Source organism: Alligator sinensis, unplaced genomic scaffold, assembly GCF_000455745.1.
Source record: "Alligator sinensis unplaced genomic scaffold, ASM45574v1 scaffold308_2, whole genome shotgun sequence".
Classification (NCBI taxonomy): Eukaryota; Metazoa; Chordata; order Crocodylia; family Alligatoridae; genus Alligator; species Alligator sinensis.
Window position 1 is genome coordinate 2,071,259 of NW_005842082.1, and position 16,804 is coordinate 2,088,062.

General features: G+C 42.1%; 1 protein-coding gene across 1 annotated transcript in view; it reads left to right on the forward strand.

Annotated features, from left to right (window-relative positions):
• The first annotated feature begins 3,766 nt into the window (after positions 1-3,766).
• ANXA1 (annexin A1) overlaps positions 3,767-16,804 on the forward strand; it is a 28,129-nt gene continuing 15,091 nt past the window's right edge. Inside the window, exons 1-4 of the mRNA XM_006023828.2 lie at positions 3,767-3,888; positions 9,854-9,933; positions 12,814-12,907; positions 15,938-16,032. Of these exons, the coding sequence (XP_006023890.1) occupies positions 9,868-9,933; positions 12,814-12,907; positions 15,938-16,032 (255 nt within the window). The 5' untranslated portion in view covers positions 3,767-3,888; positions 9,854-9,867. The remainder of the gene's footprint in view (positions 3,889-9,853; positions 9,934-12,813; positions 12,908-15,937; positions 16,033-16,804) is intronic.

Genomic DNA, 16,804 nt, shown 5'->3' on the forward strand with positions numbered 1-16,804 from the left:
GTCTGTTTGTTGGAGTGGGAGGGGTGCTCTGTATGTTGGGAGGAGGGGAAAGGGGGTCTGTTTGATTGGAGGGAAACAAAGGCTTGTTCTTCTGACACATGTCTTCAGTAAGTGTGATGCAGCGGGTGGGCAGGTGAGACTGAGGCATAGGTGGCAGTGCAGGTGAACTAGAGTGGGGAAGGCTGGAGGTGGTGGTCAGCCAGGGCTTCCCACACTCAGTGGGGCCCCCACTGTCAGGTGCATGGCTGTCTTGGGACCTTGGCGAGGGTGCCTGCTGGAGCCAGTAGGGCCAGTACCATGGCCAGCAGGAGTGCAGGGCACCTGTCATCACTTCCAGGGGTGATTCACTGGTTGTCACTGCTGAGGCAGGGGCTGGAGCAGCCATGGCATAGGGAGGCAGAGCGGGTAGGGAGAGAGCTGCCACATGCAGCCCCTGTGCTGGGCATGCTGCTCCTGGGCAGGGAAGGGGCTGACCAGGCAGCAGAGAGTCGGACTGGTTTTTAAAGGTGGCTGCCAGGTACTGGCAGCTGCAGCCGGAGCCTAGAGCTCCCCCCCGGGTTGTGGCAGGGGCCCATTACAGGGCTGCAAAAAACTTGGTACACATTTTCTCCCTAATCCCGCATGTATAGACACCTGCCCAAAAATGCTTACGCCAGAGTAGCTTACACCAGCATAAATTTAGGCTGGAATAAATACATGTGTAGATGTGACCAATGAATACTACTGTACAGTTTTTATGATTCAGTTAATTGATATATACCGTGCACCAGCCTCTCCCAACCTACCAGCCCCACCCCCTGGATTTACCTGCCTTCAGCTTCCCATACTTCCTTTTGGTTAGTAACTAGTGCTTGCATGCAATGATCCTGATTCAGGCTTAGTCATATTAAACCAGTAGTTCTCAAACTTTTTAGACTCATTCACCCTTTCATTTGACCTGAAGCTCCTCTCCATAACTTTTCTTACATGAGCAGCAGCCCATTTCAAAAACTGATTCATTTATTACAGTGCCTACCTCCTTGCAGAAGAGCCAAAAAGTGGGGGACCTGCTTATCTCTTCACAACTTGTGGCACCCGTCAGAAGATCTCATAGCACCATTGTTAAAAATCACTGGCTTAACCTAAGTCACCTAAACCTTAGCCAGGTACTACAAAAAACTTGTTTATACCTTGAAGCTTCTTCTTTATAATCTTCCTTGCAATGTTAAGTCAGAATTTCCTCCTACACATAGTGTTTTTGTCATCAGATGCAAATCAGTAGCCACTGTTACAATGTTTCAGTGCTCTCATAAAAAAGGATCAAATTGCATCTAACTTAAGGGGACCCAAGTCCTGACAGCAATCACTAAACCCTACTTAAACTTTACAGGAAAAATTGTAACATTTAGCCACAGCCCTTCATTGAGACTGGTAGGAAAATAGCTTTGCTTCAGTAGGCGTGCCTTTTGTTCACCATGGAAAAGAAAGCTATAATATTCCTTTAAACCTATTACTAAATTACCACCACTTCATGTGTTCTTGTTGAGCAAGTTGTTACCTTGAGGAGGAGCTTGGAAACAATCTCTTCACTCTCAAGGGCATTGTGGCTGTGGTTATTTTTGACAGGAAGGGCCAAGTTACATCTTAAACAGTGAGCCACATATATGGTGATCTGTGTTAGTGCTAGCTTGAGTTTGAAGCAGTCACATGTTCAGGCCAGCAGGGGCCTAGGAGGACTGAAATGTAAGAATCCCTTTCCCCCTTCCCCTCCCCCCATTCTGGCCAGCCTCTGCCCCCTGGGACTCCCTTGGTGCCCCCACCACCACGGCTGAGGCTCCACTGCTTCCTTCTTGCAGTTACTCCTCACACCCCCTGCTTACTTGTGGCTGACCATGCTGTCTGTCTCAGGGGAGCAGGAAGGGCTAACCTGCCTGCCAGGATATCCCAGCTGCTCTTCCATGGGCTGAGCCCACCCAGGGAGCAGCAGAGGTATCTGGGCAGGTAAACTAACCCTTCCCTATCAGCCCCCTGGGGACAGACAGACAGCAGGAGTAGCCACAAGCAAACAGAGGTGATAGGGGTGCAGTGAGCAGGTGCTGGGGAGGGTGTACATGTGTGTGTGTGGGAGGGGGCGCAATCTGCGCCAGCAGAAGAAGGGGGGCAGTTGTGGTATTTAAACTAATGTGCAACCTTAGTGTGACAGGAGCCGAGTAATAGGGATCAGAGGTAATCCCACCCTAGAGTGGAGTAGCTTTGAGAGGCATAACTAGCGCTTAAAATTAGTTTCAGGCGTTAATGTGCAGACAATCCAGGTATTAGGTGCTCCAGAAGCTGCCCAAAATTAATGAGTAACAAGACCCTAATTCAGGCCACCTTAAGCTTCTGAGTGGCTCAGTACTCCCTTCCCTTCCAATTTCCAAACACAGCCTTGTTTGAAATGATGATGCTACTGAAACAAGCAGCTCATGATATCACAAACCTAGGAATTACGGTAGCAAACATTTCCACATTAAAATGCAATACTGCCTCTGACAAAAAATGATAGGCAATATACATCACAGAGTAAACACTTGTTTTAGAAAGTATATATAGTTTTACAGTTCAAAATATTTCGATTTTCTTTTGCTCTACACCTCTTCCCTTGCTATAACTTATTGGTATCTTTTGACTAGGGATGATACTAAAATGTATAAATCCCCCAGATCTGAAACTTCAGACTAGGTTGAATTCATGGCATGCATTAGTGGTCAGAATCTAAATATATAGGGATATCAACATTGTTGTTTAAAAAAAAAATGTTGACATAGTGTGGCCCTATTGTACACAGTGCTGTACAAAAAAATATTTAAAAAAATACATGACAGAATTTAAGTAAAGAAAGAATAGGTGGACATAAGAGACAGATGGAGTGTGACATTACTGATTAGCATGATAGGCAAGTGTTGCAGCTGTGTCCTCTTTGTGCAAAGAACCAGGTTCCACCCATTCATAAATTTTTGAGGTCCAAAGCTAAACCTAAAAATTGCAACTCAGGCCCTTTCATAGTTATCACAGCTGATTATGGCACATCCATTCAGTGTTCCTGTTTCCAGATGCTGATTCTCTAAAATTTAAGAAGCCAATTGTCTCTCTTTTGGATATGGAGTTGATGAGGGAGAACCATCTGTGTGACTCCTGGACCATTTCTGATCTACAGATACGTCTCAAGACACCTTGCACACTAATGTGTAGCATAGAATTATATAGGCTAGCTCTAAACAGACTATGGAAGACACTCCCATAGTCGTGGAAATGCTTCTGAGGGAGGTCCATGAAGACCTCCATGTGCAGCTAGGCTATATTTAATACCTGAATTACCTCAGGTATTGTGCCAGTGCACCAGATGCAACATACTTGGGGTTCAACAGAGGAAGCAAAGTTAATAGCTGTTTAGCCTCCATCTTCTTAAGATTTCTCACTCTTCCCCAGTCCTTGCTTTTAAGCTATACAACCAAGTGGATCAGACCGTGAAGACATTAACACATAGCATAATTTTTAACTCACTAGTTTTAACTTTATTGCCTTAAGCAGACTTCTGTTAGTTTACACCAGCTGAGGATCTGCCCCCAGAAATGTAAAAAAGTATAGTATCAAACTATTTATAGTTGGTCTTCCCTTTCTTCTGAAATCTGCTCTTGGGTTCATTTCAATGAACAGTTTTGCAATGCATTTTTGCATGTGTATGTATGCTTTGGAAGGGACCCATATTTAGCTTTCAGACCACGAACAGCCAATCACTAAAGTTGTAGAAACACTCTGGTTACTAGGTGTGGTCTCTCAGATGGCTTTATAAAATCACAAGCCTGAGGCTTTGCTCTTCCAGTCCCTAGCTTCCAGAGAAGTAAACTTTGAGCTGTGTGAGGCAAAAAGGTATGTTTTCAATTCTTTGTGGGGTTCAGTTTGATTCAGCAAACTTTAGCAAGCATATGCTACATTTACCAAGTGACTTGGGGCAGTTTTCTGCACATTGCTTTTGTCGGCTCAGGCAGAGATGGACGTGGTCAGCATGTTATTCATTTCTTAGTTTTAAAGTACTAAATTTACATGTAGGGGCTGGAAATGTCACCACTGTTGTTCCTTACTTGATCTTCATAAGAAATCTTGAATTGTTTTTAACAACTGAAGGACAAATTTGCTTGGAATGTGTTGGTTTCCTTTTCTATTGGTTACTGCGGAGAACTATTTTTATAGCTAGACTACAAGGCACAAAGAAACAAATATGCCTTATATGGAAACTTTTTTTTTTTAACTGCTCCAACTATGATACCAGTTAGCTGCTTAAATACACAAGCAGAGAGCACTCATTGTCCTACACTCCAGCTTAAGTGAAAGCAAGATATCACTTATAAAGAAATGTCTAAGAAAATAATATCTTTTTTTATATGTATGTAGCTATATGAGTAAGAAAAAGTCAGTGTGAGTAAGGGCTCTAGGAGCTGGTTTTTGGTCCACTCAGGTTTTCCTTTTTTGTTATTGTTGCTGCTAAGGGTGGGGCTGTTTCAACCGGATCTGTTCTTTTGTGTCCAGAGAACAGGTTTTTCAAGGTCTTAATGTATTCTTAATGTAAAACAAATGCAGTGATTCTTGGATACTTATAGGATTATGCAGGCACTGTATCTGCTAACTTCTTGTAAGACCGGGTAACTGTATCCACACAATATCAAATGCACGATAGATGGAAATTGTCCTTCGGAAGAAAAATGGTATGAAAAGATATAGCTTGATTTTGATCCCAGAGTGAAACGTGTATACCTTTACTGAAGTAAAGTGGGAGTCATGCCTGTAAAAATAAATTGAGACTAAATATCCTTTTTTGGTTCCCCAAAAAGATAATAAGTAGTATCTAATTGTAATTTCCTATTACTGTGAATACAGATGGCTGACATTTTTATGGCGACACATTTTTTCCAGACAGACATGTTAAGATCAACAAATATGTTTTCTGAAAAAAACAAAATGAATCACTTCACTTGACTTTTCATTTTGCATTTCTTTCCATCTTATACTACAAACTAACAATAAAAGTATTTACAAAATGAGAAAACCTAAATCAGAACTAAAGACTTACTTTTTTTTAGGAAACTTTGAAAGAGAGAGTTTTGTTCCAATTCAGAAGTAAAACAGATTTTAAAATTGTAAGGTTTTCCACCAGAGGAGCTCCAGCTCCTAAGCTACCTCTTCTTAATGTGGACTATAAAGAAATTCAGGCCTGCGTAGTGGAATGAATTATGAACAAAATCCTGATAAATTAGCCAGATCACTTTTTAAGTACCCTGTCTAGTGAAATGGGAATAAATGTTACTGTTTTCCCCTAGCATAACTGCAGCTTGGCCACCTTTTCTCCCTTACTGTTAAGGCCATTTGTTATTACCTCCCAGCCAGAGTTGGGGACTAGAGGGACTATTTAGAGGAGGTGCTACACCCTTCTGATTCCTGAGACCCTGGGTTGCTTTATGACTCACTCTGTAGTTCAAATCCTCTCACTGCTATAGCCCTCTCACCCATCACCTCTGCTAACATTAGCCTCTTGCTCTCAAGGACTTCACGAACCCTTGGGACCCAAGAAGGACCTTAATCTTTAGGAAGTCTGTTATTGTCCTCATAATAACTTTAAAGACTTCACTATCAGTTATTGTAAACTGTCATTTTGCTATAATCAACACTTTGTTCTTTTTCACTCATTTTAAACTAAGTCTGTATGGTGAAATGCCTACCTTTCTGAGCTTATAGAATAAATGAAAACACAATCGGAATAAGGTCTCTGACCTTTCCCAAATGCAATTATCATCTTTGGTGTTTTAAAGTTAAAAATTCTATACTTTTACTAGGAGAAAATGGATGGATTTAATTGCCAAAGTGTCCTTGTACTAAAAGAAAATACAGAGGCAGATCCCCTTCAGTCTCTTAAAGGAGAGAATGGATCATTAACGGGCAGGTACAGGCTACCTGAAATCATAAATATTATTGGCCCAGCCTCAGGATAAATGAGAGCACCTTTGAAGCAAACAGCAATTTGATATAGTCCTTTAAGGACCTTCTGCCAGCTGAGAATTTGTGAAACTTTGCCTCCTTTTACCTACTGCCACCTTCCAGGACAGCATTTCCCAATCTTTTCCATCCCATGTTGCACTTAAATTTTTAAAAATTGCAGCAGGCCACCCACTCCCTCTGCCCCCAACAGATAATATGGTCACTGCTACTACCCACTGGCCCATGCTGCCATGGCTCCACAGAGCGGGGGTGGGGGGGAGGTGAGGAGTGGTGCATGGCACTGGCTGGAGCCACGCCCCCCCAGAGCATTACAGACAGACAGGCACACAGACAGATGGACTAAGCCTGTTATATATATATATAGAATACAGGTACTCCTCACTTAACAACCGAGTTCCATTCCTGCGACCAGGTCATTAAGCGAATTGGTTGATAAGCGAGGAGCCACCCCTTGATACTGCGTGCCTTGGCTTGAGATGCTGTGCTGCTGTTTCAAAGACCAAAGTGCTCGTACTTACGACCAGTTCTCGTACTTACGACTAGTTCTTGCTGGTTGTAAGTCTGCACGGTCGTTAAACAGGTAGGTCGTTAAGTGAGGAGTACCTGTATTTCATTTATTCATTTGTGTGAATTTTCCAAAATTCCACGGCACACCTGTTCATGTCTGATGGTACACCAGTGTGCCATGGCACACTGGTTGGGAAACGCTGCTCTAGAACAGGTTGTCTGCAGTGGGAGGAGGGGGAGCGGGTGGCAACAGAACCTTCTCCTACAGCATTACTCTGGCTAAAAGTGGTGACTAGGATTTCTCATCTGGGGGACCCTAGGCCAGACACCAGTCAATTTGATCTATGAACTTAAACGTGTAAATAAGAACTTGGTTCTACCTATACCTATTTAATGAAAAGTACAGTAGACATTATTAGTCATAACTAGGAGCACAGACAGCATCTGTCTTTTTTTACCACACCCATATTCCAGCTGAAGGAATCACTACAGTATTAGAAAATGTATTAAGGTACTGAATAAGAGTATAGGCCTTAATTAATAGGGGTGTGCGAAGTGGGCTGTATTTGATTTCAATTCAGATTTGGCCCGATTCATTGATTTGGATCACTGTCCTGATTTGATTCAGCTGAATCTGAAGATTCGATGCTTATTCGGAGAATCAGCGATTCGGCCATAGACACAGCTTTTAAATGTTTTTTTTACGTACCTTGAGGTACCAGGCACAGCTTGTGAATGCTGAGATGGTGGGCCAGATGGAGCGTCCCACAAGATTGTTGGGAGACCCCCTGCGTGCTCAGTGGCAGACCCAGATGTCCACCACTGAGTGCACTGGGGACCCCCCCCCCTCTTGCTTCCATGGGATGATCCATTCTCCCCGCCATCTCAGTGTTCACGAGCCACATGGTACCTTGAGGTATGCAGAAAAAACATTTACAGCTCTGTCTATGGCCGAATCATCGGATCTCTCTGAATCTCTCCAAATCGTTTCAGAGGGTTCTGATTCAATTTGGAGAGATTAAAGGGTCTCCTGATTCGATTTGGATTCAGAGATTCAGCCACCAAATTGGGTCCAATCTCCACTGAATCAAATCAGTGACCGAAGCTTTGCACAGCCCTACTAATTAATGCCATTATTAAGGTTGTTCCATTGGCTTCCAGTTAGGTGTTAAAGATAATGTAAGCCACTCAGTTAGACTTGAGGACTAGGATGACTTGAAGATGTATATTTCAATCCTCTGTAGCTTTTATTATTAAACTATATATTTTTGGGGGTCTCACACAGTAAAATGGGTCATATGGATCACAGAATATGAACAGGAAAAAATTAAGTGTTTTGCTTTTACCAGGTTCTGTGACCCAAAACTTCCATTAAAGTAAAAGGGTGTCTGACAGGCATGCAAAGACAGAATTTGACTCATGTTTTAGAAATTACGCTAAAGCTGTAAGATACTGACAAAAGAGACGACATTCCAAATGCATGGCTAATGCACTCCTTTCGTTCACTTAGTTATAAAAATGCTTAACATTTGTAACTTCAAGAATTTTCTCTAGAAATACGAGAGAGAATGCAGTGTCTGCAAAATCAATTTGGGAGAGGGGAAGGAGGGGATGATTTTTTTTTCCCCACCATCTGATCAGTTCAACATTAATCTGTTTCTCGTTGAGCTGCTGTGTTGTCTAATGAAATTACTGCCATTCTCAGCTGTGGGCTGGATTCCCTGACTGGATCGCTTTTCTCATTATATGCTTAAAATTGCTTACATGTCAAAATCCTACACTGCCCTTGCCATCAACCTTAGCATTATACATCAGTACTGTAATGGCACGAATGTGATCTGAGTGGTAAGGCTTCTGGCAAAAGAGTAAAGAACCTAGAGCTTCCAGCAAATTGTTTTCCTAACATGAGTTTAGGGGATGCTTTGCTCAGATACTAATTACATAAATTACATCAGGATATGGTCAGATCCTTTATTTGTTAGTAATATTTTGAGCTTAGAGGATGGGATGTAGCAGCAACATCCATCAACACCCATTTTTAATATAGCAGTATTTCAAGTGCTGTCTTTTTGTGATGGCATCACACATTGCTCTTTGAACCTAAGCAAATCCTGAAATGGCCATTTGTCTCCATTTACCTTAAGTAGGACTGGATCAAGCCCTTCTAATGAATCCCCCACAGACACCTTAGTAAGTATGGTAGGGTAAGCATGAAGCTTCAGTGCCTTGCTCTACATCTTGTCTTTTGGGGAAGGTGTGAAACAGCAACATTAATTTTGCTTTGTGTTTTCCCTGAGGCTTAATATCTCTATAGCCTGCTTATTTGGAATCCTTTTAGTAAAGTTAAAATATTTATAGTGGAAAGTACTCTTTTCACTGAGGTATTTATGATGATAACAACAAGTATATTCACACACCATATATTAGTGTAAAGCACAATTTTTACATACTGCAGGCTGAACAACCATTGTGAATGGACTGTATTATCACTGCCCATTCATTCTGGCTGATCATTTTTTTCCATTGTGAAGAAGGACAGAACATATAATTTCTTTTTTCCTTTTTCTACCATGGATAATACTTAGCAAAAACTGGAAGAGAAGGATAAGAAGGGGCATGATTAAAGTAATCAAAATAAATAGTATAGATAAGATAGTTTGGGTGCTTCTATCAACCTATCTTATAATACAAGATCAAGAAATAGTCAATAAAATTAAAAACAGCAAATTCAAACTGTGAAAAAGAAGACAGTTTTACACACACTGCACTCAAACTGAAAAGATGTTATACATTCATGTGGATAAAATTAATATTCAGCGTTAAAACAGTAACTATTGAAAAAATACAAACTTCCCTGCCTGAAGGCCGATGTCCATCTCTTAAGTATAGTGTCTTGTATATTGAAGGTTTTGTTACTATACATGCTTTAAAGATGTTACTGTATAGGCTTAGAAGCAGGATCCTGAAGTGGACATATCACTGGTTTGATTCAGCATGACAACTATGTTGTTCCCAACCTTATGTATTTGCATACAGTTTGTGTGTGAGCAATTGCTGAGTACAATATCATTATTACATACCCCTAACATTGTTACTGCAGACTATAACCTTTGTGGCCTAAACCTGAAAATGTTACTTGCAGAACTTCCAACTAAAAACAATAAGATGGTAACTACTTTGGGTGGTCCATTTGTGTGCAAAGTCCTTTGGGATTAAGTGGGCACATTTACACATTCATTAATGTTCCCTAATTAGTGCACATTTAGTTCAGTGCATAGTAAGCATCTTGTGTAGAGACATCCAGTGAGTGTTACATTTATCTCTTTCTTTCCCGCAGAAACTTGGATCAAGATGTCTTTTGTATCAGAATTTCTGAAGCAGTCCTGGTTCATGGAAAATCAGGAGCAGGACTACATTGTAAGTACTTTAACACTCCAGAGCACAAAGTTTATATACAAGTGACTTTAGAAGTACAATTAATATTAGCATTATCAGAAAGTAGAAGTTAGTGACAGTGATCTATGAGGCTTTGTTGTATTTGTTCAAGGAAGGAGGTCAATAACAAAGTGCCCCTGAAAGCAGAATTTCATCCAAGATATTTCTAGCATATAAACTTAAGCTAGCAAATTCAGTAACAGATCACTCAATAAGATTTTTATCCACTACCTATTTAGCAAGCCATTTCAGTTAGTGTAACAAAATGTCACTCTCTAACACTGGTCATTAATGTTAGAAGAAGCTAAGCTAAAATGAGTCAGTCTGACACGTAAGGAAATGTGGACATCTAAAACTAGAGGATACATGAACCTAGATCAGAGTGCTGTAAAACAAAGGATGAGAAGCCACAAATCTTAATTTGTAATGAGAAAGAAGAAAAGATGTAATCCATATATATGTTTCATTCTTAAACTATAAATGTTGTATCATCTGGACTAAAACTGTTTAAGGTGGAAAGATTCTCTGAATATCATATATAGACTATCAGAGTGGAGTACTGAAAATCAATTTAATAGATTTATACAGACATATTTATTTATTTGAAGGAAAAAATATGCTGCAGACCCTCCAATGTTTCAATGGTGAACGTAACTACTAGTATCATTGAAGAAACAAACTCTAGTAGGGATGGAGATAGCATAGGATCCTCACTGCTGGCTGAACTATGGCTAGTCAAGGACCAGATAGGTGGGCTTATTTTTGCAATTCTCCAGTTTTGTGTCCTCTCCAAGCAGCAGCATTTTTCCTACAATCCCTTTTCCTTAATACAACACCTTCTTTCCATGACCAGCAGCCAGAATTATTTTCATGACCAGGTGCAACAGCTGAAAGAATTTTTCATGGCAGCCGGAGGGTGCATCTGAGCAACTGTGTAACTAGGGGTGCATGTGTCAGGTATCGGCCTCAGGCACCAGCTTAGACAGGTGCCAGAATGGTGGTTCCCCAAGAAATCCAAGTCATGGTAACAGCAGCAGCAGCCAGGATTTTTGAATCTTCACCTCTACCCACCCCCTTCCAGAGCTCACCACTCCTCCCCTTTGCTGACATATCTGTATATGTTTAGAAACAACACAAGACTGATTTTGGGATGGTAAAAAGCCAGCCAAACAATTTGCTTAGTTACATAAAAATATTTTCAGGTATATCAAGCAATTCATTTTGACTACATGAGATATCTGAGGTGTGTACACCCAGCACCTTGGCTTCTGTGGGCACTTTTACATATGCTCCATGAGTGTGTGTGTGTGTGTGGGGGGGGGTTCAATTAGAGTGGTTCTGAGACCTGCTCTAATTAAAGCACCACTGCATGTCGTGTATCAGCACTCCCATGCTTAAAATAGGGGCTCTTGAATTAAAGCTCGTCAAATCAGCTTTAGTTCAAGCACCCCGCTGCCATTTTTAAGTGCAGGGATGCTGATAGATGAGACACAGGAGGTTGTTGGAGCGTGGTATTTGCCATGCTCCAGTGGACTTGATTAATCAAGTCTGGTCCAACGAGCTGGAATACCAGCTCATTGGAGCAGTCTCTGCGATTATGTGTAGGCTGTATGTTTAAAGTCATTCTCATCCACAGTTCATTAAAATATATACACTAAAGATAGAGAAAAAGTAAAATAAGACAGAAGATACTGAAAACAGAAGACTAATTTTATAGGAATTTGCCTGCTAGTATTTTAACCAAATTAATGTTGTGCTATCAAAACTTTATAATATCTTAGAACCAAAGAGCTTACAGGATTTTAGAACCAAAGAGATTTATAACTAAATAGATCACACGTGGATTTCAAAGCATTTCACAATAATTAATTATTGAAACATCACAACACATCTGAGTTAAGTAACTCAAAACTGGGTGAAGAGAAGCACAGCAGGATTAAGAACTGCTTTGGTTTGTCCTTTCACTAGTTTACCCAATAGTGATTTACATGGAGTTTCTTCAGATTTGTACTGGTGCTATGACATCAAAAACAGGCTCTGTTCACAAAGGGAATACTGCTTATCCTACCACTTTAGGTAACTAAATTCAAAATACAAAATCCTCAGAATTCTACCAAACCCCGGATAGTTCTTCAAGAGTCTAAACGTCTGCCAGTAATTTCTACTCTTGGGCATATACAGAACACAGACTGTGGTACAACAGGCCTAACAACATGTTATGTTCGCAACATGCCTAACATCAAATAAAATGGGGAAGGAAGAGAGGACCTGGAATAATGTCACACTTCCTCTCCCCTCAACTTTACCCAATAACCCAGGGATTAGATCACTCACATGTGATATAGGAGACCTGGGCTGAGTTCTCTTTTCTGTCCCATATGGAGCAGAAATTTGAATCCAGAAAAGTGCCCTGGGATACACAGTATTCTCTGTTGTGGCATTCTCAGTTTCTCTTGTTGAAAGTGTTCCACTTTACATCAATAATTAAATAGTCACATGAACAAGGAATGGATTCTTATTGATAAGCAGAGTTTATTAGCTCATGCACAACACTGTACTAACAGTTCTACTTCTGGCTTCAAAGCTGGTATGCGCAGTGCTAGCATAGAGTTTGTTTGTGTAGACAAACTCTCAGCAACTTGGCCAAGATTACACATCTAGTCAGTGATATAACTTTTACTTATACAATGCACATGCTCGGTACTTTGTCCCTCCCTTGGTAATGACAGAACAAAGGGATTACATTTTGTTTCTTGATAATTACATCAGGATCCACAGTTCTCTCTATTAGGAAATCTGCAAAAGGTTCTTCTTTACATAAAAAGACCCTCTTGTAAATGACCAAATTTTGCTTCCTTTTAGAAACATTCAAAAGGTGGATCTGCAGTCCATTCATACCCTAACTTCAATCCATCATCTGATGCTGCTGCACTGGACCAAGCTATGACTGTTAAGGGTAAGAGCAATAAATAAACCATACAGTGTTAGTTTTTTTCCCTTAGAAAAGCTGAGTCTATACAACAGCAAGCAAGATAGCACACCTCATAAAATATCTAAAAACCCAGTAAGTCATCAAAACTACTGTATTTTCTTTGTAGCACATGACAAAGACCCTAAGTGGTTTGGATCCCTTGACTATATGTTCAGTTTCAGATTTTTACGTTACATTTAGTTTTTGCGTTTATTGTACCCAGGTTAAATATTTAATTTGTAGAAAATCAGAAGAGCATCTTATAATATGCCAAATTAATGCTTTGGATTTGGTTTCCATGAAATGCCCCTTAGAAGAAACGGTTATGCTGATACTGTGCTAAATGTATTTATTTAGCATATGCAGTTTCAACATATTGTTTCAGGAATATTAAGGTGATGTCATCACCAGTTTGAAGAGCTTGAGGGCCCCAGGTAGCATAATAAATGGACATGAGTCAACAATGTAGGGCATGGTTTGAACTTGTCCATGAGGACATTTGTTGTCACTGAGAACACCCCATTGGTATAGGTTTGAGGCACAGTGACCCTGTCCAGTTCAAAAATGGTTAACTAGCCAATAACGGCATGGCTAGTTAAATCCTGGTTGACTGACTGTAGGGTCAGAGATGCAGTGGTGATTGATTGGTGCTTGTGCTGACTATTCTTCATGCCATCGAGTAAGTAAGGAAAAGTCAAAGGATTTTGAAAGGGTGGACCATATAGGACATCTTGAGGGAAGCCAAGCTATTGGTGGGTGGAATATGTCCCAATGCACTGGCAGCATAGGATTATCAGAGTTTGGCTAAATTTACTTGAGCATTTGTATGGTGGAGATGAGGGAGAGCAATTGTACTCAGGCCTGGTAGCCATGTGTGGAGGACCACCAGTGGGGTGATCACCACTTAGGGAAGTTGCAAGCTCTGGGGGAGCTTGTTGGCTGAGCAGCAGGGAACCCCCCCAGGAACCATTTTAAGGAGGAAGGTGTGTGTCAGAGCACCCATCCTACTTTAAGAATGGAACCAGGCAGCAGGCAGGTGCAGCCCAGTTTTGACGAGTGGCCATCTTAAGACTCAAGCCAGCAGGACTGGAGGTAGCAGTTGCTGCCTGGTGCTGAGGAAGGAACATCTCCCAGCGGAGCTGCTGCTCTGGAGATAGCACAGAGATAAGGGCAGGAGCTAAGGGGTGTCTTGGAGGCTCCTGGTCCCAGGCATGACCTAAAACTGCACCCTGCTGGGATAGGAAGGCCTGGTGTTCCTGCCTGTGGTGGGGCAGGGACACTGAAATGCCAGGTTCAAGGACCATCCCGGTGAAAGGCGGGTCAGGCTGCCTAAACCCCTGCTTCCACCACCCGGTGGGTTATATGATAACAATGGAGGGAGTAGTGGGGCCAGGGACATCCATATGGGACACCTGAGCCCATTGGGGTGCAAGACCCTGAAGGGGAATAGTGAAGCCCAGGTAAGCTTTGAGAAGCACCTGAGTCTGAAAGGGTGGAAGACCCTGGAGATGAGGCCAGCTTAACTTCAAGAAGTGCCAGAGCCTGAAGGGGTGGAAGACCCCATGACTGGAGCAGTTGAAGCCCCGAGAGAGGGGGTGAGCAGTTGAGGTGCTGGGGAGAGGGCGTGAGGCATGGGCGTGAAGCATTTGAGCAGCACCTGAGTCTGCAGGGGTGTTTGACCCTGGACCCCAGAGTATGGGATGCAGTAGGGAGTGGTAGTGGTGCAGCCCAGTGAGTGAGTGGCATGAATTGGGGCTCTGAAGGCAGGGGTTTGAGTGGAGGCTCTGCTAGCATGGGGACCTGAGTTAGATCCAAGTAAGCCTTTGGGTACCTGAGGTCACAGGTGGGCCGGAGGCTGATTGGAGGGCAGCAGAGGAGGAGCCATGAGGAGAACAGGGGGAAAGCCATCAGCCCCTTGATGGAGAGTAGCTGGAGGAGTTATGCAGCCATGAGACCAGGGGCAGAGTCAGCACAGCATTCTGAGAACTGCCCAGTGCTCACTCAGATGAGGGTAGCGGGAGATGCCCAAAAGGCTGCATGCTTGCTGGCCGGGGAGTAAAGAGTAGTAAGCCTGAGGACCCTCCAGGTGAGGTCAGGGTGAATGTGGTCCCTGGGAGAGAGGGTGCGGTATGTGTGAGGCCCAGGAAGGGCAGGATGAAAGAGACCAGGTGAGAGCCGGTGCAGTGAGAGGCCTTTGTGAGAGGGAAGTGGTATGAGCGTAGCCCTAGTAGGGCAGAGTGGAAGAGACTCAGTGCTATGAGGAGTTGGGCCCAGCCTCAGGTTGGATTTTAGCACAGCTGTGAGCAACTTCTGCAAGGCTTGGGATGCAGTACAAGGGTGGTAGGACCTGCATACGTAGGCCAAGGAGAACAGGGCGTTCAATGGGCAGCCTCCCGCCTAATTAAGATCGTAAATTACTTAATAGCAAGGAATGGCAGGAGGTGCGCCCAGAGACTGTGGGAGACCAGCACCATGTCTGGCTGGGGACTTCCACCTTTGCACACCTTGGGAGTAGAGTTGGGCACAATGTGCCAGACAAGACACATTGTAGCATGCAGTTGGGTGTCCATTGTGCTAAATATTCAATTACTGTTCTGGCTTTACTGAAGTTCACATTGGATACTTTGTGACTAATATCAAAGTTTTTAAATTAAATTTAGTGAAGTTAAACATGGGTGCGGTATCTAACATATTGTTAATATTTGATTAATTATACTTTAGAGTAGTTTTTGTTACTCAGAACATTTCAATGACTTTGTATATGCCACTGCAGCAGATGTAGATTTCAGTGGCTTACTGGGACCTATTTACTTGCCTCCTTGACTAATCATAACTATTAACTATGACAAATCATAATGATTTTTTTATTTTATTTTTCATGTAAATGTGTCCAGCAGAACATTGCAGGGAATAAAGTATATCAGGATTTGATTAAATAACTAAATGGACATAGTATCAAGCAAATGGGATGAATTACAGATGTGATTTGCAATATTTATTTTTCACCATGTGCAGGTGTGGATGAAGCAACCATCATTGAAATTTTGACTAAAAGAACCAATGCGCAACGCCAGCAGATCAAAGCTGTCTACCAGCAGACTAAAGGAAAGGTACAGCAAGCTCCTATTTATACAAAACTTGAATTTCAGGTTTTTCTTTGTTAGACACTGGGACTTATGTAGTTTAGCTTCCTGCAACAAAATATTACAGTGAATCTTCCCTATTTAGTGGCTGAAGTTTGTGCCTGGGGCTGATAAAGCTGTACTGCAAATATGCTGAACTCTTAGATTTGTAATGTAATGGTCTTTTGGCTATCTGGTAATTGTTTTGTGGCAAAATCTAAGGCCCTGATTGCGGGATCTTACTTTGTCCCGCTAAATGCCACTGGACTGCTTTTGCATCACTGGGAATTCAGAGCTCTTGCTAACACTTCTGCAGACAATCTGTTCCTCATGGAATCATGCTCCAAGATACCTGTCAGCACAAGAAAAGGAGAGGAATTAATTAGTTCATTTCTGGGGTGTTCATACAGCTGTCAGTCTAATGGTAAATAGACAACAAAACATTAGGGGCTGGACTGTGACTAGCTCAAGCGAAGGTTTTGGCTGTGGGGAGATGCATCTTGCATAAGGGTAAATTTGATGATATCTGTGATTTGTAAGAAGTTTTGGAGGTGAATCTCTCCATGTGCATCCATGGATGCTGTTGGTATCAGTTCAAAAGAGTGATAAAAGATGCTGGTGAGTAGCCCTACCTCACTTCCACATCTGCCCACTGAGATGCATGCCAGTCCATCTTAGTGAGTGGTATAGACAGCACAATTGCTTTATGCTAGAATGGAGAATTGTATCATCTCTACAAAAGGTTAATAGCTACCCACTT